General features: G+C 36.4%; 1 protein-coding gene across 1 annotated transcript in view; it reads right to left on the bottom strand.

Moving 5' to 3' along the window:
* Nucleotides 1-21,380, bottom strand: part of SPON1 (spondin 1) — a 303,833-nt gene that overhangs the window by 190,942 nt on the left and 91,511 nt on the right. The window contains exons 4-5 of the mRNA XM_088145876.1: nucleotides 15,389-15,462; nucleotides 9,923-10,045 (exon numbers count right to left, since the gene is read on the bottom strand). Coding sequence (XP_088002002.1) covers nucleotides 9,923-10,045; nucleotides 15,389-15,462 — 197 coding nt within the window. The remainder of the gene's footprint in view (nucleotides 1-9,922; nucleotides 10,046-15,388; nucleotides 15,463-21,380) is intronic.

Genomic DNA, 21,380 nt, shown 5'->3' with positions numbered 1-21,380 from the left:
AATTTTTTTTTTTTAATTATTGATCATTCACTTAAATTTTGCTTAAGTGTCCAGCTGGGTTGATTTACCTCCACCTGAGATAAATAATTATTTTTATTGTCATAGTCACAGGGCTTTCTCATTCATGCTGTACCCTCTCTGATTTGGAGAAATTTTAAAATCCTAGACATAGGACTATACGCATGCTAAGGTCTGAAATTTCCTCTCTTTTAGGATCTTATCACTTGTCTCTTCTTGAATACACAACTTAAGAAAAGGGCAGTGTCCTGGGTCTTGTCTGCCTTTACGATTTTGTAATTTTTTCCAACAGTGCCATCTGGACTAGTTTATTATCCAGTTTTCTTTGCAGGGTATATCAGCACACCCTCTGGTGCTTTGTAGTGCCATCTCCCAGCCAGAAAATCAAACAAATTTCTTCTACATCCTTTTCCCAGCTTGCAGTCTTCTTGCTGTCAGGTATTAAAATTGGAAGAATACTAAAATTGGCAGAAGCTCTGAACATTTCCTTTAATGCTACCATCAGATCTTGACTTTCTGGCTCCTACTGTAGCCAGGTGCCACCCCCTAAGAATTTTTGCCCCTGACTTAATCTGTATGTGCAATGCAAATCCAAGTCAGGTATAGAAAAAATATTGGAAGAGTCCCATTGAATGAAATAAAACTAAAACTAATTTTAATCAGTCAGAACAGTTATATATTTCTAATCTATTATCAAACAAAAGCTTAAATCACCTCATCATTGGTAACACTGGAGTCTCTTCCACCAAAGCTGTTCATTATCAACAGGCAATTTACCAGATTACCTCAAGTATTCCTCATTGTCTATTGTTTAAAACAACAACCCTCCCTTGATCCTTCTGTGTCTTAATCCCACCTTGCTTCTTCTATTCCTTTCTAAATTTTTGGAGAGTACTGCTCTCTCACAATTCTTCCTTTAACTCTCTAAGAATAAGAAGCTTACCCTTTTCAATAGGGTTTGCATATTATACATTCACCTGAGTCTGTAATGGCTTATTTTTGAAAGGATCTGTTGATAGCCAAAGTTAGCAATGGGTAAGCTTGTTATAGAAGAAGCAAATGATTTGGGCCCATGACAATAAGGTTTTAGACATGGGTAAGGGAACAAAACTGCACTGGTCACCACTAAGGACCACTTATGGCAGGACTTGGGTGCAGGATGCCCAACCATTTTCATACTTAGCACCTTTTCACACTGTCAACCACAGTATCCTTCTGGACGGCCTGTGAGGGTTTTTTATTATTGTAATTCCAATTGTTTTTGAGCCACTGGTTCCAATTGGCGGGGGAGAGAGGTCAGTCTCTTTGACACTCCATAATGGATTGCTGAAGGGCTCAGTCCTTTTCCCTATGCTATTTAACATTTACATAAATTTACATATCTTGATGATACTCAGTAATGCATCACCATTCCAGGCCAAATGGGGTATGTGAAATACAGTAAGTTCTAAGCCAGTGTCTGGATGGGGAGATACAGGCTCAGATTCAAAATAAGCATGACAGGTTAGCTATTCATTCAGGGCTGCTGATCCTGGGATAGCATCGACTTTGTATCATAATGGATCTGTGCTCCCCATGCAGAGCAGGTTCAGAACTTGGGAGTCCTCATCTATCATAAAGTGAGATGGGAAGAATCGTAGAAGTAGACATTCTCTGTGGGAGCTCCCCTCCATTGGAACAAGTTGCTCCCAAAGGAAGGTAGACTCCCATTCTCATAAAGTTCTGGTTATTTTGGAAGGCCTTCTGAGACTGAATATGTCATTAATTCCAAAGTTAGATGGCTGTTGTTAGAAATGTTTTATTGATTTACGTTGTACCGGTATCTTATTGTTGCTCTTATGAATACCATTTAGAGTCTTAAGCTATACAAATCAGTATATTTTGTATATAAATTAAACAAACATCTATCAACTTTGCTTATTCTTCAGCTGCCTTGGACACATTGGATTACCAGCACTGGTTGTCCTCCATGAGTACTCCTGGTGTCATCAGTACAGCTTTTTTCCTGCTTCAATATTCTGAGTTGTATGTTTTCTCTTGAGTAGAATGGTTCTTCTCTCTTCTTTACTTTTTAGGGTTCCTTAGGGTTCTTCTTTAACGTTTACTGTCTTCATCAGTATAACTTTTTCTGGATCCTTAATTTTACATTTTCAGATTCAGTATTACATTTATGTAAATTCTATCGGCTTTTAGTTATAGGCTTCTATCTCTCTCTTAGATGATGCAGTGTAACACATTTTGTTAGACTGCTTTGCAGGCATTTTAGCTTGGATGTCATTGCACACCTTAAATATGGATAAGACATGTTGTGGTGTTGTGTTGTTATAACTTTCCTGATCATCCCGTAGCCATGAGACTAGAAAGCTGATTATTTTCATTTCTGGACTACTAAGCAGTTTGTCAGTTCTACTTTCTGCCTCTCTTCTTTGCCCTCTTATTCATCCCAAAAGGAGTCTGCTAGGACACTTTTAGATGTTCCCTCCTTCTCTCACATTTCTCTTTTTTTAATATTTCTCTACTGACTTCCAATCTAGACACATTATCAGTTTAGACTCTTTATCTTGGTGTTCCAAGCTCTCCCTACAGACATTCCTGCATTTCTTCATTAATTCCTTATATGCTTCAGCAAGTAACCTGGTCTAAAGGTCAAGAACAACAGTTTATTCCATTCGCTAGAATAACATTTTGTCTTTGGGCTTTTATGTCTCTAGTGCTTGTTTTGTGAAGTCAACTGCCTTTGACCTTTCAATTAAAGCCTAAATTGGCTTTAATTGAACAATTAAATAATACAATTTATAAAGGAGCTAAAATAGTGTTATTTTATGCCCTGCTCTAATGGAAGGACTATTGCTTTTTTCTGATGAGTTAAGGACATCACTAAGTTATATTCTGATAGTTCATGGAAGCTAGTAGAAATTGAACATTTCAAAATAATGTGTGTATGTGTGTGTAATTACGATTGAAGACTTTTATATTACCTACATATCTAGTGGAGTTGATTGTGCCAGTTAGATTTTAGCTTTTGAAACTAAATGTATTGTTATATTGTTTCATTGAGGATTAATTAGATTTTAATTCTTTAATATTGCATTATTTTATTTTGTCTATGATATATTCATATTATAGATTTTAAATATAATTTTTAATTGAAAATTTTGACAGTAGTAATAAGGACAAATACAAACTAAAATAGAACATAATTGTGTTTAAAAATCTATAATGGTATTATAATCTATAATGGTATTATAGATTTTTAAACCCAATTATATGCATGGAATAGAACTAATACAATGGCAAAAGATTTAAGCAAAATGGCACCCTTCATAAAACTGGAAAATGCTATCTTTTCCTATCTCAGGAAGAAAAAAAGGAATAAAAATTTCAGTGCATTATTTTGAATTATATCCCCAGCATTAACTCCATTAGATTTAATTCTGTAAGAAGTTAGTAATTTTGGAACAGTACCGCTCTCCTGGGGTGCTGTTTTCAAAAGTGAAGTTTTACTAGACTGCATATAATTAGCAATGACTGTGGCTAGCAATGTTGCACCTCATATTCAAATAAACAAAGAAATGGCAGGTAAGAAGAAAATGTATTATAACTGAAGGGCAAAACTGTTACCATAATTGAATGTCAGTGACAGAATGAGAATGTATAATGGCAACTGCAGGAATAATGAAGCAACAATAACAAGACACAAGTTGTTCCACATTCTTTTGTGGTTAATGATGATAATAGAGTTTCGTTTAGGAAAAAAAAAAAAGGAAGGTAGTTGCCAATGATACAATTTACAGCGCATTCAAAGAATTGGCCTCAGCGGCACTGTCTTGAATATGGAGAATAATGCTAAGAGCAATAGTAGGTATGGGTCAAACAAGATATTGGTTTAAAAAGATCTGCTCATAGAAGATTATTATCGAAGTAGATGGATGATTACTACAGTTAAGAGCTTTCTTGTGAATATGTGTTTCTTATTTGAAAAAAGGAAAGATGACTTAAGGATGATTGCTTCTTAAAGCACTTTGTGAGTGAGGACAGAATCAGGTAAAATAGAACTTTTGGATGGAACTGAGATTTGGTCTTGGGATTTGGTCTGTAAAGAACTGCAGTAACCAGGACTTTTGCTATGGTTTGTTTGTTGTGTTTTCTTTTCTTTTCTGCCTTAGAGTCAGATTTTGACTCCTGGTGACTGTCTGGACTAGTCCCTGCAGTTTTCCTGACAAGGTTTTTCAAAAGGGGTTTGCCCTTGCCTCCTTCCAGCTGGCTTTGTGTCTATAGCCGGACTAGAACTCATGGTCTTCCAGTTTCTAGCCTGATGCCTTAACCACTACACCAAACTTTGTTACGGTATTTAAACAATATTTGTAGTTTATCAAGATACAAGTATCTAGAAGGGATCACTAGCAGTTTCTTCCAAGATGCAAGAATCAGATGGGTCAATTTTAGATGGAAAAGGCAGTTAGCATCAAGCCACGTAAGGCTACACAGGTGATGATCAGCACTTTATATCAAACCTAGAAGCTAACAGGAGACCAGCCCAGAGCCCAGATGTAATATACTCTGCAACTAACACCAGGTAATAGCTGGGACTAGTGAAAACATCCAAGTTGTTTTTAAGGCAGCCCAGAGCCAATACAGTAGCCCAAATGAGTGGTGAGGATGGCATGAGTAATTGTTAGAAGATGCTCTTACTCTAGGAAGGACCATAACTGGTATACTAATCAAAGTTAGGCAAAGTTGTAGGAGGACCCAGTGGAAATAGTCCTGCTCATCCACAGCTAATCTCTAATATGGCCAAGATGATAATTTATTCAGCATTTCCATAGATCATTTAGGTGGATGCTTCAAAATTTACATTATATTTGTAGAAGAACAGGCTGCTTGAAAAAACTGCAGTCAACTGTGCTGCCTTCTTTCCCTCCCATTTGAGCCTTTCCCCCAGCCTCAACATGGCAGGGTTGCAAAAATGCAACTTCGACACAGGGTTGGGGGGAAATAGGACAAGAAGGGAAGAGACTTGTGTTTTGGAGTTCTGCAGCCACTACCAAACTGAGTACAGCAGCCAAATGAAAGGTGGTTTTCTTCAGAAAGAGTGGATGGTGCAAAGAGAGAGGAAAAGAAGTATAGAGGCCCAGCAAGACAAAGCATAACATAAAAAAGGTTCAAGAGCTCTACAAGCTGGCCATTAACAGAAAAAGAAAAAGAAGAGTCTTTTTTTTGTTAAACCTATTCTGTCTTAAGTCCCCCCCCTCAGAGAGAGGGGACTTAAGACAGAATAGGTTTAACAAAAAAATGCTTCCAGGGGAGGCATGGAGAACTAAGCATGTCTCCAAAAGAGTAGAGACAACAACCGTGGCAAAGACTGATGAACCGGTGAGTAGACCAGTTCTTTGGAACCTCTCTGGACAAGGAGAGGACAGGAGATTACTCACATGTGCTCCAGATGTCTGCTTTGGAGTCCTTGGGGTTCTCTGAGCTTTGTTGTTTTCTTGCAAATATTTCATTACCCAGCTAGGTAACATCTTCAGTGCTAGAAGGAAAGGGGGTTTGCTCTCTGTTTATATACTGTGGCATGCCCTGCCACTGTTGATGAGGGTGTGGGCTTTGTTTTGTTTTATTTTTTCCCCTCCAGTAGTTCCTTGATTAGGGTATTGTTTACTGCTGATTGTATGTCTGATGATAATCTTGGTGTTAATCTCTGCTTATCTGGGTGATGATTCCTGGTGAGGAGATGTTCTGGTCTTTTGTTTTCCTTTCTATTGTCTCTTTTGAATAGTGTGTAGATGTTGTTTATCTCTGTGTGCCTGTTGATGACTGCCTTGTCTGAATACCAAGCTTCCAGGAATTCACTCGCATTTTTGGATTTAGTTTGGTCTAAGATGCTGACAGTTTCCCAGTTGAAACTATGGTTAAGTCTGTCCATGTGTTGTGAGATTAAGGAGTTTTCATCATGTCTTCTGACTGCTAGTTGGTGTTCATGGATGTGCTCTGCCAGCCTTCTGCCTGTCTGTCCTACATAGTGGTTGTTGCAGTCCTTACACTGTATGTTGTAGATGACTCCTGTTTTTCCTTCTTGAGCTACTGGTCTTTTGGTTTGCTTAAGATGTTTTGGAGGGCTTTAGTTCGTTTGTATGCAACGGAGATGTCATGTGATTGTAATAGTCTATTGGTAGTTTCTGAGATGTTTCTGATGTATGGCAGTGTTATCCTTTTCATAGCTTGTGTTGCCTGTGTTGTTGTAGGTTGAGTGGTCAGGCACTTTTTGATAAAGTTGCATGGATATCCATTTTGTTGGAAGATGTTGTATAGGTAGTCTGTTTCCTTTTTCTGCTGTTCTGGGTTGCTTCAATGCATTTGTGCTAGTTTGAATAATGTTCTTACACAGTTCCTCTTGTGGGAGGTTGGGTTGTTACTTTGGTAATGGAGTATGTGATTAATGTGGGTTGTCTTCCGATAGACTTCGGTTTCTAATTTGTTGTTGTTTCCTCTGCTGATGAGGATATCCAGGAAGGGTAGTGTGTTGTTGTCTTCTTCCTCTCTGGTGAATATTATTCCTTTGAAGATGTTGTTGATGATTTCATATCTTCTCTAGTTGTTCCTTTTTTATTATAACAAAGGTGTCATCTACATACTGGATCCATACTTTAGGTTGTATGTGTGGAAGATGGCTGCTTCTTGAGAGGAGACCACAAGACACCATTAGCCCATGGGTTTGAGTGTCGGGAGATGAAGGGATCAAGCCATCATGCTCACAACCATGGTGGACCCTTTTAAGGGATACTGAGTTTGCTAACTTCACTTTTTAATCACTTTTGGATATTGTCTATTTAGCTATATTAAGGCTATTAGGAATGACAAGTTTGAAAAGCCACCTGATGACTTTACCTTCATTCTTGAACAAAAGAAAAATTAACCATAAGTTAAAATCTCCAGGAGATTTTTGAAGAATGGGGCCAGAAATTAGTAGCTACATTGTCAGTAATGTCAACAATGATGTCTGCTTTGATGGACAGACTATGTCCAAAAGATGTTAATGAAGGAATGACAAATGTGAAAGAAATTTTGCCTAATGCAGAAATATTAGAACCAGAAAGGCTGGATAATTAAAGAAGTGTGGATTATAAGACAGAGAAAGCAGATAAAGTGAAAACATAGATAACAAGCTAAGAAAATGATCTGGATAATGACTTTTTATTGGATTTACAAAACAGGTTTGCTAAAGCCTTGAAGAAGCCTTTGGGATGGGAAAAATTAAAATTAAAGAGGTACCAAATCCTATGACAACATCTGAGTGAATTAAAGATCAAGATTGTCAGAAGTAAAAGGAAGAAATATATAGCTGGTTTATTTGATCAAGGTTAAAATAAGTCATGTTTCTATAAAGCTCTGGTAACCCTTTACAGACTTTTTGCTGACACCAGGACTGAAAAGTTGATTTATGGATTTGGATATAGATAATGGATGAGTTGTGGAAAGATGAGATATCTGTTTGTAACCTTATAAGGGGTGAAGATTTATTAAGCTTTTTTATACTTGTTGTGATGAAGATCGGAAGTCATTTCTTTATATATTTCTTTTTCTTCTTTTTCTTTTCTTCTTTTTCTTTCTTTGCACTTTTTATTCTATTTCTCCTTCTCTCTCTGAATTTAGTCTGTATTTGCTTTTACTATTGTAATTAAAATCTTCAATGAAAATTATATGTGTGTGTGTGTATATATATTTATCATATTTATATAGCTGCCCATCTCACACAAGGTGACTCTGGGCAGAGTACAACAATTTAAAAAAATAAAAACAACTACATATAAAAAACAGTAAAAACACACAAAACAGGAGGGAATAAAATTAATAAGGGAGCCATCGTAAAATCTCCCTGGTCCCCTGGGAGCCCCAGGCCTGATCACATAGCCAGGTCTTGAGGGACTTGCAGAATGTTAAGAGAGAATATATCATTGATACATACTAGTAATATAATTATATTACTATAATATAATTATATATATTATATATAATAAATAATATATATATTAATATATATATTAATATATTATAAAATCTAATATAATAGTATGGAATATAGTATATAGGTAAGTATAATAGAGTAATAGGTAATAATAGAGTATAATATATTGAATAGTAATACTATATAGAATAAACATTGTCATAGTAATAGTAATTGAATAGTAATAGTATAAAATATAGTAACTGTTATAGTAATAGTATAGAACAGCAATAGAACGGAATATAGGAAGTACTCACAGATCATTTTATGTGTTTGTTTTTTCAAAATAAAACCTCTCCCCAACCCTTATAGGGAGATAGAAACGACCCATCCAGGGTCCAGTGCTTTTGTGTGTCTCTCGAGTCCGGGTCAATCTAATTGGGTACAGCTTAAAAAAAAAAAACTGGTGGCAATATTCCCTTGAAATAAAATGGGCTATAAAAATACTAAATCAGTGGAGGAATTCTCAATGACTGCGTCCTGGATTTAAATCCACCACTCTTTTAACTGTGTAAAATCAACTGTAGCTGCTGAATGAAAATCTTCCTGTATTCTGCATGCCCCTCAGGAAGCATGCCAGCTATCTTACTTTCTCCATGCCCATTTGTTGACTTTGGCTGGCCACAAGGAGAAAGTAGGATCAAACTAATTGACACATCTAACAACCCACTTTTCCATGCACGCTGAAGATGAGCTGCAAAGATTTGTGGGTCATATTAGGTAACAAATACTATGATATTTATAAGTGATTTTATAGTCTTTAATAGATATTTTAATCCACTCCCAGGGGCAGTGTGATGGCCAGGTTGAAATAATAATTGAAAAGGAAGCTTAGTCTCATTTGTGCTGAAAAGACTACTCATACATATTCATTAACTGAGCAACCAGCAGAACAAGGTACTCACATTATTCAGAAAAATGCCTACAAATAACAAAATAACTTTATTTTTAGCCTGCCAATAGAGGCAGACTATAAAGTTGATAGATATCTTATTTCAAATACTCTCCTACATCTACAATCACTATAGAATCTTAGCTGTAGGAAAAGTTAATCTTTTCATTTGCTCTATGGTTTCAACTACATAGTCACAAATTCAAAGCACAAATTTTAATGTGTCAATATAAACTCCTTTATTAGCCCACACAGCTCTATATCTGAACCAGACAGTCTTCAACTTAATAAAGTTGAGACAAAAATCTATGAAGCTGATATCAATAACATTTGATATATAGACAAAATTCTGGCAGCATGAATGTCAGCTTGTTGCATGGGAACAAGGCAATATTAAAGAATAAAACTACACACAAAGCCTTTAATAATATGTTGCCTATTGTATAATCTTTATTAAAGCAAAAATAAATGTGACTCAAAATTCCAGGTTACTTGATTGGCTTCACTGCCACTGATATGAAGCTAATATTTAAAGATCTAAAAGTTAAGTCCAATAACATAACTGAAAAAAAAATATGGTAAAAATCTAGGATCTCTAACACAGGGAGCTACAGTCAAATAATGGCTGGCCTTTTTTCCCACTAAGAATCAGGACTATATTACATTAAATGTATATATAAAATATTGATCAGCATTGAAAATAATAGCACAGAGCATGTGTGCAATAGGGTGCCATGTTGTTAAATAAGCAACCAATTAGGTCTGTAATCCTACACATTAAATGCTTTCAAATGGTATTTTATCTTACTATTTTCCCTATAGGGTGACAACTGAGGGCAGTTGAAATCTCACAATCTGTTAAAACAACTGAAAAATCTTCCATTGTGTTGCATTTGGGTATGAAAGCTCAGTTGCTTTTCTGTGCATATGTAAAATCTGAACACAAAACAATTAAAGTCCTTTGAAAGAACATGTAGGGTCGTCTAAAGCATGAAAAAAAAAATACTCACGTGGATAATCTTTTGGATGTGATTTCTCTGACCAGTTTCCATAAAAAGTAAGCCTATATTTAGCAGTTCCACAGGCACAGCAGTCTAAGATGGGCTTATCTGTCACACCTTCCATGGCTGAGTCTAATAAGAAATAAATAATGTAAGGCATTATTTTGTGTAACACATGATACATCATGCCCTAACAAGACACTAGGCAACAGATTTTGTTTAGATTCAAAGACAATAAGCACATCTGTGGAGGGATTTCATTAAATGAAACAGAATTATCACCATATACAGAGCAAAAATCACCTTATGTCCTTTTTGCCTGTCAGAAATCCCCAAGGATGATGGTGGCTGGACCCTGAAACAGGCATGTGTATAGCAACTTCCCAGGATCCAGTTCTACCATGAGTTTCTTCTTTGGAGGTGTACCTAGAATAGTATCTACATCTGTCTGCTTACTTGCATCTGTTATTTACCTCTTCCTGTCAATGCAACATGACATTTCTGCATCACATCACTCTATACTCCATTGTTTCAGGTGGTATTACATAATGCCAAGAACGTTTCTGTACCATATCATCCATCTTTCCTTTTGTAAGTAACCATAGGCTTTTGCCAAGGAATATGTACTATAAATATTGGTTTCAAAGCCCAAACCATTATTCTTCCTTTTTGATGAGGCTGATTAACCAATACAAATAATTTATTAAAAATTATTTAATTTTTCTGATGAATAAATCAACTAGACTACAATTATATGCTATACAATTGTTTGTGTACACACACACACACACTCAATGTGTTCGTTTTCCCATGGATAAGAGAGTAAGTATTCTTGAAGATGGATCTGGAACAAAACATTGATAAACAATATATATATACATTCAGTACTTTCTATTGGGAGCTATTTGTTAACCCACAAAAAACTGATATAAATACGGCATGGTTGGAAATCATAGAACTGATTCATCTAAACTTTCAGCCAAGACCCAATCTGAATTTGAGATTTAAAGGTGATATAGTTCAATTTGAGTTTGTAAATCAGTTGTTGAAGGCATCAGTATCTGATTTTACTGATTCAAGATTGGAATCAACAAAATATTTTTCCTTAGGTTAATCCAAATGTCTCCAGCTTCTATATTTTCCTGACAGAATGGGTTGAAAAGAGGACAGTAGACCAGAGGACATTAACTCTGCATAGTTTCAGCTTATATAGCTTCAAGACTTTCAGCACAATAAACTTCTTAAATATTCCTTTATACTTTTGTTAAGGCAGAGATACCAGGCATAAGGAAAGGATAGCACAGCAACTTCCAACTTGTCCAATCAAGAACTTTTAGAACATTGTGCTGAACCAATGCCTACTGTAAGTGTCCTATTCCAGCTTAAAAATTAAAATGCCGCTTTTAAATAAAACAAGCTCCTATTAAGATTGGAGAATCTATTACTTTATGGCTGCTTGCTTCTTTAAGCTGGCAAGTTGGCTCATTGGCAAGGTTAGTATCTTTTGCGAATTGTTTTTCTTTTGTCAAAAGCAGTCTAAGAGATATGTGTCAGTGGCTGTATGTGCTACCACTATCACATATAAAATATGCTATGATATAAAGGACAGTTGGGATTCTTTTTCAGTATAAAACTGTAGATAAGACATAATACTGAAAACTTGACTCTATGAGTATTGGGGCCAAGGCCTATGTTCATCTTCTTCCTCTTATAGTAATCTTCTGCATAATATGCCTGTATTTGTTGCTCCTTCTCCTTGCTCAGTTACAATGGATATTCTTAAGTCAACCCAGGCACAAGATTCCATGTGGCTTCCTGGTAGCAGTGTCTTTCTTTTTCTTTGGAGTAGCTTGCTTGTTTGGTGATAGAGGGAGTTACTCTACTCATCCCATGTGGTCCATCTGGCTTTTCTATTTCACCATGCTCTTTCACAATTTATGTAGTTGGGCCTCTCAAACTCACCGATGGATTCAAGAGTTGCCTACAGACTGCTCACGGCAATCTGAGCACATAACCAGTGGTCCACAGGTAGCATGACTGAAAGGCCAGGGGCATGTCCACCACATCAGATCTCTTGAGATGGGCAGAAATAATTGGAGACAGGCAGTCCTACAAATAACTCATGAAGAGCTTTGTAGGTGACAACCAGCACCTTGAATTACACCCAAAAACTAGTGGAAACCACTGAAGCTCACAAACAAGTGGTGTTACATAGGCATACCAAAGTGTGCCCATACCCTCCTGTGCTATCACATTCTGGACCAGTGCAATAACCCAAATAGGAAGTGACCAAGGCATAAGTAATCATTGGGTTCTTGTTCTGAATGAACTTCCCTAGGAGATAATTTCCCATTTCATTACAAGAAGGTTAAACATTCAGCAGTACATTTGGTAGGATAGGATCAGTGTTGGAATAAAATAGTGTATTTTAAGAAAGTGTATTTTACAGTCAAAAGCAAGACTGCATACGTATATAAGATGTTTTCCTCATGTAGTTTAATACTAGAATTTCAATTTTGCTCCAGAACACTGGTAAAGCAAATGTTTCATAATTAACTAGGAAAAAGAAGTATTACTTATGCTAATTCAACTTTATTAAGTCACCAAACTTTGCTGGTATGCAAAATGTGGGAACTCTAGACTTTGCAAATATGTTTTTGAAAGCCAATATATCTTTCTGTGTGTAAAGCACAACTTTAGGTATTTGTGTTAGCTGACTGCATGCGCACCTTTGAGTGCAGGGTACATTTGTGACCTTGAATTTAAAGTTGGACCTAGAGATGGCCTTTTATTTACAAATGGCTTCAGCTGAAACTCTGCCTGGTTGGAGTCAGGAGCAAAATTTGCATTCTTCTCTATCAACCTTCTGATTCCCAGTCCCCTTTTTGAAATGACACTACCTACTGTGAAGAGGCCTGAAACATAGTACCATATGTTAGTGAAATGCCATGTACAGATGGGGAGATATTGGCAACGTAAGTATTATGTTGTAGAATTCTAGAATATCAATAATATTGATGCTCCTTGTTTTCCCTTCCCACATTGTGGTGGTCCCACCTTAAAGTATTAGAGAACATTGAAAGACATAATTTAGGGGAAATATTTCTATCAAACCTTCTCCCATTGGTGTTTATGTTTTGATAGTACAAATAAATTTTCCTAGGTATACTTCCAAACAGTAATCCTTCATATAGAAATGGAAGTGCCAAAGGAAGGCAACAGCATGTCCAACTGTCAATTTATGAAAACTCTGTTCACTGTGTCAGCAGAGTCCAGTGGTATTACAGGTAGAAAATAATGACATGAAATGTAAGCAAATGCCTTGTACATATACTAATACTTAACTTTGAAATAAAAATAAAAACATGCTGTAAAAAGCAAGTTTCAAAAATGTTTAGATGCAGAATGTTTTCTTCTTTTAGAAACAAATGGAATGCAATTCAGATTCTTGACAAATTGTGTTGGCTTTGAATGCTTCCGTTGACTTTTCTGCATTCAATACAGAACCAGAAAACAGACATCTCAATTTCATTTAAGTAACTTGCTCCACTGACTTCACTGAGCACATTCACCCTTTATGACATAAAGAGCTATTTCAAACTGAAAGTAATCTGCATTTCTAAATAGACTCAGAAAGTGAGATAGCCTGGCCAGTGTCAGATATGTCATGTTTATTAAATTCAGTTAAGCATCTTAGAGCACAGACTTCAGGATATTTAAGAAAGAGTATCAAAGTCAAGGCCAAATTATGCTAATCCAGGATCCTTGGGTCAAAGGGGAAAAAACAAAGGTCATCTCCCTTGGAATCCCTTTAAAAATGACTATTATTGAAAGAATAAACAGCCACAAGTAAAATCAGTTTATGGCAATTACCTCTGCAATGCTGCACAAAGGAATGTTCAGGAAGATCCAGAAAGCATTCTCTGGAAGGTTTCAGCATAAAAATTATGCATTTTGAATTTAATTTCAAGAGAAAATAAATATTTGAAGGACACACACTTTACAATCCTTCTAAGCAAATTGTTCACACAAATGAAAATGTGGAAATACTGTAACATGGCCAGCACTGTTGTAAAGCTGAATTACCTGTCCAGTTTGCTTCTGTTAATGAAAAGGGAAGGAATTACATCTTCTCCTCTGGCAAAATATTTTAGGTTATCCCTGTGTGGAACAGCAGTGTGAAAGTGGCACTATAAGCCTGTATGAAGCAACTTGCAAATTTATAGTGGCAATTGCATAAAAGCCTACTTTGCATTATCTCTGCACCCGAGGAGATGAAGGGAGGATGAGTGGCTATAACTTCCCCTATGCCACTTGCTTCTCTCAGCAGGCATATTCGTTCATTGGCAAGGTTAGCCTCTTCTAGGAATGCATTTTTTTTAAAAAAAATCTGAGATATGTGCCATCCCTATAAGATAGACCAGACTAAGAAACAGATATTATGCAGACTAAAGCTACTCTTATTGGAACTTCTCTAGTAACAGAATCTTGCAAGTCTGAATGTGCTTCCTTTCCTCCCTCTTTTATCTTCATGAGAATTTGGCAGGGATGGGGGGTGTTTTTGCAAACCACTTTTTTTGGCCTGGGCTCAAGTTTCATTTATCTGATTGTTGCCTTGATAGTGGATCTTCCCTCTGTCCTTCAAGGCCATCTTCTTTACATGTGGAAGGAATATCTGCTTAACCTTTGTTACTACAGTTAGAGAAGTTCGTCCCTTTCACAAAATATTCTCCATGTATTGAGAGATCAGAGAAAGTGGGACAATTTTGCTTGCCAACTCTGCTCCCCCCACCCCTACTTCCAGCAGAAGTCATAAATGACAGCCCTGCATATGTTCTTCGGCATGTGGAAAAAGTCAGATTTGTTTCAGGAGGCCTAAATATATATTGAACTTTTCTATATTTCTATTCAATCAGTAAATAAACTTCAATGCTCATTTATGTGGGCTTGGTTGCCTTTGCTGCTCCATTCTAAATCCCATGAAATGCTTGCTGTTAACACAAACTTTTCCAAGACTACAATACTGGTCAGACTTCCTAGCGCGTACAGTAAGCGTTACAGCCTGGGGAAATTTCAGAATGATTCTACAATAAGCATTTCCTGTGCTTTAGTTATGAATAGCAAAGGAAGACCTACACAGAAGAGCACCGAGATTTACTTGTTTACTGAATTTAAGCATAGATCAAGTCAAAGTCAAGATCATTGTAATTTCTGAAAGAAAATTCATTTCTCAGATACTAGCAAAAAACAAGTTCAAAAGGTAACTTTGAGGATGCAGTTACTTTAGGAAGTAGTAGAATCTAGCCAAAACATATAAAATCTGCCAGATTTCTTGCCCTGAAATAAGTATGACTTTGAGAAATATTTAAATTCAGCTGATATGTGCTCCCAACTAAAAGAGAAAAGTTGTGGACAGATCATATTCAACAGAGAGCCAGAAGAATGGAAACAGAAATGGAATATTGTTCACTGTACCTTGTTCGCACAACCTCTTGGTGAGAGATCCCTCATCTTGAAAATAAATAATTCGTTTTTGCACAATACTTGCTCTGTTGGAAAGAGAGAAATATAGCATTTATAAAATGCATTCAACAGTGTGTTAAAAGTAAACTCAGTTCAGCAAATAACATTATTTTCATTACATTCTGTCAATAGCTTAAATCTCAGTAAGCCTATTTGGAGATAGGAATCAAAGTAAGATTTTCTTTATCAATTCCCACCCCCTACCCCCCTTCTCACTTTCAATAAATCATACTGTAGATAGATGGTTGAAGACTCTATGGACTATGGAGGCAATGGATATCTTTTGGGCATGAAAACAAAGTTTTCTCCCTTTCTCCTTCTTATTGTTATACCGTAATACTCCACATACTTCTCAAGGAACACTGTAACTTATCTTGTTAAGCAGCCCCCACCTCATTATAAGAAGGAGAAATATTAAACAACATTATAATGATAAGTCAAAAGTGAGAGGAGCAGATAATTAGACCATAATGATTCCCAGTCCAATATATAGAAAAAAGAGATTATCGTTCTAACTCAAATTTCATTTTCTCCACTTCTTTCTCCTGAATAAATCTTACTAAATCTTTAAGGAAGATTCCAAATCCTCTTCAGTGGTACAATTTTTAAAGTGTTTTTATTGTACACATTTCACCCTGAATCCAATGATAAAGGGGAGATATAAATATTTGAATATCTGACTAATAAATAATCAAAATTCTGCAAGACCTTCCACTGTATGAATAAAGTTGATATAAGACCTAGTTATAGAGCAGGAAGCCCTTACCTTGAATCTCTCCTCTGCAATGAATACTCTGGGGGTCTTATTAAAGCTACTCTATTGTCTTTCTATATTTATGCATTTACTTATTTCCATTCTGATTACAATTTTCACTTGCCTCTGTTAAAGTCTGCCATCACTCTTCAACATCACTGCCATCACTCATTCAAGCCATAGAATATCTATAGTTTCAAGCTTGATACTTTTAAGTAGGATTTAAGATTTCTATCTTGCTGTCCTACCAGGACAGTCATGAAAGAATCAGAGAAGTAATTTGGGTTCAAGAACATTTCTGCCTGCTTAGAGAATGTCTTCCTTAAGCATAACTGTGATGGAATTCGTCTTGCTCCAAAAAGGATTGAGAAGACCCTTGGGGATTAAGGAAGGCCACAGTGAGGAGAAGAGAAAGACCATGTGAATAGACTTTTGCTCACAAAATAGTGGTTTTTATTCTTGGAATTTGCCTCTTTGTAAGGCCCAGATAGTTTTGAGGCCAGTGCATCCAATGTTTTTGAAATATCAGACACTCTTTTGTAAAGTTTACAAAGTCTTGAGCAGACACGAAAAGCAGAACAGAAGAAGCTAAGCAGAAGGCCAGATTTTGAAAGCCCTGCTCCTCTTGCTCTTTGATCTTTAGATTTTTCATTGACATCAATGCCTTTTGTTCTGTATTGAGAATTCCAAAGTCCCTGTTTTGATCTAGCAGCCACCAAGAATATAGTAAGACATCTTTTTAAAAAGATGTACTCCCCAGAGCAAATCAGGTAAAGTTTCCTTTAAACGCCTAATATTTCTTTTAAAGTTGTCATGCTAAAGTGTTCATTTCCATCTGTGTTATTGGGTAGGGTGGGGATGTATGTACACTTCCGTAATTGTCATCTTTTTAAAAGTTTTCTTTGTTTTGTTCTAATTTCAAAGAAAGATCTCTTCTTTAGCACTAGATGAAAAGAGGTTCTAAAGGACTGTTCTGTACCATCAAGTAAAAATCCCATTTATATCATTATAAAAAATATAAATGATAACATACCATTTGGCAACTAGCAATTTCAAAGAAAATGGAACCTCCCTATTCCTCCTTTGTCATTTTGTTGCATTTGTGAGTTTCACAGGCCGTGAGGTACTGATATCTTGCTATAAATCTCAAACCTGAGGCTGCAAGATTTAGTGTAGATGATAATACAGAAACGGTCACTGTTATTGTGGCTTTCTTTTTCATTTTTTTGCTGATTTCATTTGACTCTCTCCTGTCTCCTTTTTTCATTATCTCAACTCTTCAAATTATCTTCAAATTTGGAATTACAAATAACAATAAGAATTATAATAATAGTACAAATAAAGGGAAAGGAATAATATGCGTTTAGGGCATACAACAAGCCGGGGATGTTTGAGGCAACAGCCCAAGAACACAGAAATGAGCTTGGAAGATCCTCAGAGGCATTATTTTGCAAGCTACAATTGAGAAATCCTAACATTTAGTTATGTAGTTTGCAAAACAGGGTGTAACTGTGGCTCCAGATATATATAAAAACAAGCTTGTAGGGCTAACAGTTCTGGGTTACAAAAGGTCAGATGAACACTAGGGGACTGCAAAGAGAGTTTTCTGTATGCTTTTGCATCTCTCTGGAGGCCATCTGGATTTTTGCAGCCCAGATCTAGCAGCCCTAATGAAAGCGCTTCCTAGATGTGGCCCATTCCTCTTACCCTATGGTTGTGTAGGTCTATCTTTATTATACTCAATAGTTCAGTCTTTGTTATAACTATTTAAAGGACATACAAATACATGTAAAATATTTCATTATACACACATTTAAGCTTACATAGGCCCACATGAAAAACAACTCCACTGAATTCTGTATATTTCTTTAAAAAGGAAGACGAGTGACTGATAGGGTGGTTAGTTTTTACATTTAAAGGCTTTCTACTAAGAAGAGAAAAATGTTGGAAAGTAGGGAAGAGTATAGCCTAGTAAGGAACACATTTCCCTGACCAAAAAACATCCAACCAAAAGCTGTTGTTTTACAGCTTTCCATTTTTAATGGGTAGAGAAGGTCAGGAGTTAGCATTTGCAGCAATAACCTGGAATTAATATTGTCAGTAGAAGAAATTAAGGACAAGGACTATGGTCTTTTGGATATGATCTCACAGGGGTCAACATTCACCACCATGTTTGCTGAAAAATGCTGCTGTTTACAGTTCACTGGATCCAAACATGACATGAGAGGTGAAAAACCATTCATGCTATTTGCCTATTTGGCCACTATAACATAGCGGATAGGAAAGTGAGCCATAAAGTTCCTGGTTCAAATGATACTTTCTCATAAATTATCTGTCACCCTTAGGCAAACTAGTCTCTTTCAGTCACTTTAGAGGACTAGATGGCTAGATATAGATATACGTAAGTAATTGAATTGCACTATGGCAGTGTTTCTCAACCTTGGCAACTTTAAGAAGTGTGGACTTCAATTCCCAGAGTTCCCCAGCCAGCCATAATGCCAACAATTATTGGCATAAATGCCAATAATTATTAATAATGGAAAGTGCTGCTTTCATTTGTTAGGATAATAATCTCAAGTGACCAAACATGGATTGTTTAGTGTGCTTCTGTGACACAATTAAGTACAGTATTAGATGTCCCCAATGCACTATCACTATCATAAAATAGCATTAATAAGCCACTTAAAGTAATTATGAACATTCCAAACAGTTTTTTTTCCTAAGTTGTTTGATTAAGGGTTTTGAATATTTATAAGATTTCTGTTCCTTTTGTGCTAACAAGATTTCAAATCTTGCTTTATTAAATTGTGTTGGGATTTTTTTTCCTGCAGCTTATCTGACTTCAGTATCACAAGCTATCTCACCTCATACATGTGTCATTTGATTTAAATCAGTTTGGTTTTTTCAGATATCACTGTCAGAGGCTACTAAGACATATTCTGTACTTTCTTGGATTCATTTGTAATTCTCAAAAACATTGTCTGACAATGGTTAAGAGATGTAAAGGCCAAGACTTAACCTGTCCCTTGTTACACGTGTGTGATGTATGCAATAGACATTAAAAAGGGAAGAGGCTTCAACTGCTTGCTTGTTCCAGTCATTTTGAGGCTATTGACCCCCCACTGCAGATGCCTCTGATTTATCAGCCCCAGAGTTTAAATCTTAAGCCTTTTCCTCCCACCCTTTTGATTCAACTGATTATTAGCCATTAATTTCTCAGCTTTGTAATTGGACTGCACATGCTGTATGTTTAACAATGATTCTGTCTAGACTGAGTAGCGCTAGTTTCTATGCTTCCAGTTTAAGCCCTTAAAATTATATCTGTACATATCAAAGACTAGGTCCACCGACTGTCCTGATACACTAACTCTGTTTAGTATCTTCAGAGTAGAACACACCATTGGCCATGCTTCCAGCACTGAACTGTCTACAGGTTCCATTACACCCTCTAAGATAAGTATACCTATGATACAAACAACTTCTTCATTATCTCCACATTCACTGTCTATAAGGGGTTAACAACACCTCTATTCTGACATAATTCTAGGTTGAATAATAACTTCTTTGGACAATTCCTCCAAGCCATTACTCCCTACAAGCTCTTTAGCCACAGCTTTGATGAAACACTATCTAATATTCTCACAAGCATATTCAACTGCCACTCATTGCCAAGCTTGAGAAATTAAAAGCAAGCTGTCCATTAAGCCACGGAAAAGGTAGGGAAAAACCACATGCTGGATTTAAAATTCAAAGGATATAAAAAAGAGCTCATGTTTACCGAGAACAATCAACTGTTTTAAGTGGCTTCACCCTACTATGCAGTAATAGTTTTATTTTGTAGCCTGTCTAGGCAGCTTTTGCCATTTTAGAATCAGGGAGCCTGACACCAAGGAGTTAAAACAAGGGTCCGTCCTTCCTTCCTTCCTTCCTTCCTTCCTTCCTTCCTTCCTTCCTTCCTTCCTTCCTTCCTTCCTTCCTTCCTTCCTTCCTTCCTTCCTCAGCCCTAAACATGCATAACAGGAATAATCCCTCCAGAACATGCCTGTGATTTTGTTGCTGTTGCTATTTGTATTTTTAAGTTGATTTCCAAATAAAAGTCCATAGGAAAAAAAGCTGAAAAGAACACTGAACTTCATAACTTCATACTTCCTAATTAGGCCAGTGCCAGAGTTGCAAACTATGAATCTGATTTCAAAGTATCCACAGATTATACTTTTGAAAAAGTTTTTTTTTTCATTTCTCTAATACCGTAAGTTCAAAACAATACAGTCTACTATTTGTAGAGGTTACAGTGATCAATGCTTCATATATGTTGATGCCAATATCAAAGCTATCAGGACTGCATCAATAACCTTAAATTGGTCCATTTTTATATCAGCAAATCAATTATCATAAGATATTGTTCAAACATATGATGATTTCCCTCCACCCCAAATTCTGTATCCCAAATTCTTTATACATTTTCCTTTGAAATGCTTGTAGGAGATAGAAAAGTTGTAAAGGAATTTAGGAAAGAGGGAAGAATGAGAAAGAAACTCAAAGTAATCCTGTGGATATCCCCTTGGGAAAAACCAGGTTAAGCAACAGACCTGGCAGGGATTTCAGAAAAGTCTTTTATTGCAGTATGTCAGCCTTCCCAGGTAGACCAGACAGGAAACACAACCAGATGAGCTATTTCTACTTTCTAGTAAAGCTACATTAACAGAATCTTGCAAGCCTGAAGGTACAAATCTCCCTCCGTCTCCTTTACAACCTGGGAACCTAGGGAGGGTCCCTTCTGAGTCTCTTTCTCTGCCCATTATGCAGCTGCAGACTAAGCCCTCTCTTATTTGATCATTCCCTAGATAGCATCTCTTCACCCCGTCTTTCAAGGTCTTTCTCATATACATAGTAAGACTGAATAACAGAGACATGAAAGCCTGTCCAAGCTTCCTTCTTATGTTAAACAAAATCAAGGTAGAGTTATTTTGAATTTCTTTCTCACACTTCCCTCTTCCTCAGGACTGTGTCATCTTTTCTACAAGCACTCCCAGCCCTTAATGGTTCATTCATTCCTGCCCCACCCCAAGTCAGCTCTAAATTCCTTCACAAAAATAGAGAAGATCTTTTAAAGAAATCAAAATATATATTTTATTTTAATATCCTGGGAACCAAGGGATCTAATGTTCTTAAATAAATTATGCTTATTGA

The sequence above is a fragment of the Python bivittatus genome, unplaced genomic scaffold (assembly GCF_059951505.1).
Source record: "Python bivittatus isolate LINGU-HERP-01145 unplaced genomic scaffold, Pbiv_v1 ctg000480_np1212, whole genome shotgun sequence".
NCBI lineage: Eukaryota > Metazoa > Chordata > Lepidosauria > Squamata > Pythonidae > Python > Python bivittatus.
This window is presented reverse-complemented; position numbering and strand designations above follow the sequence as displayed.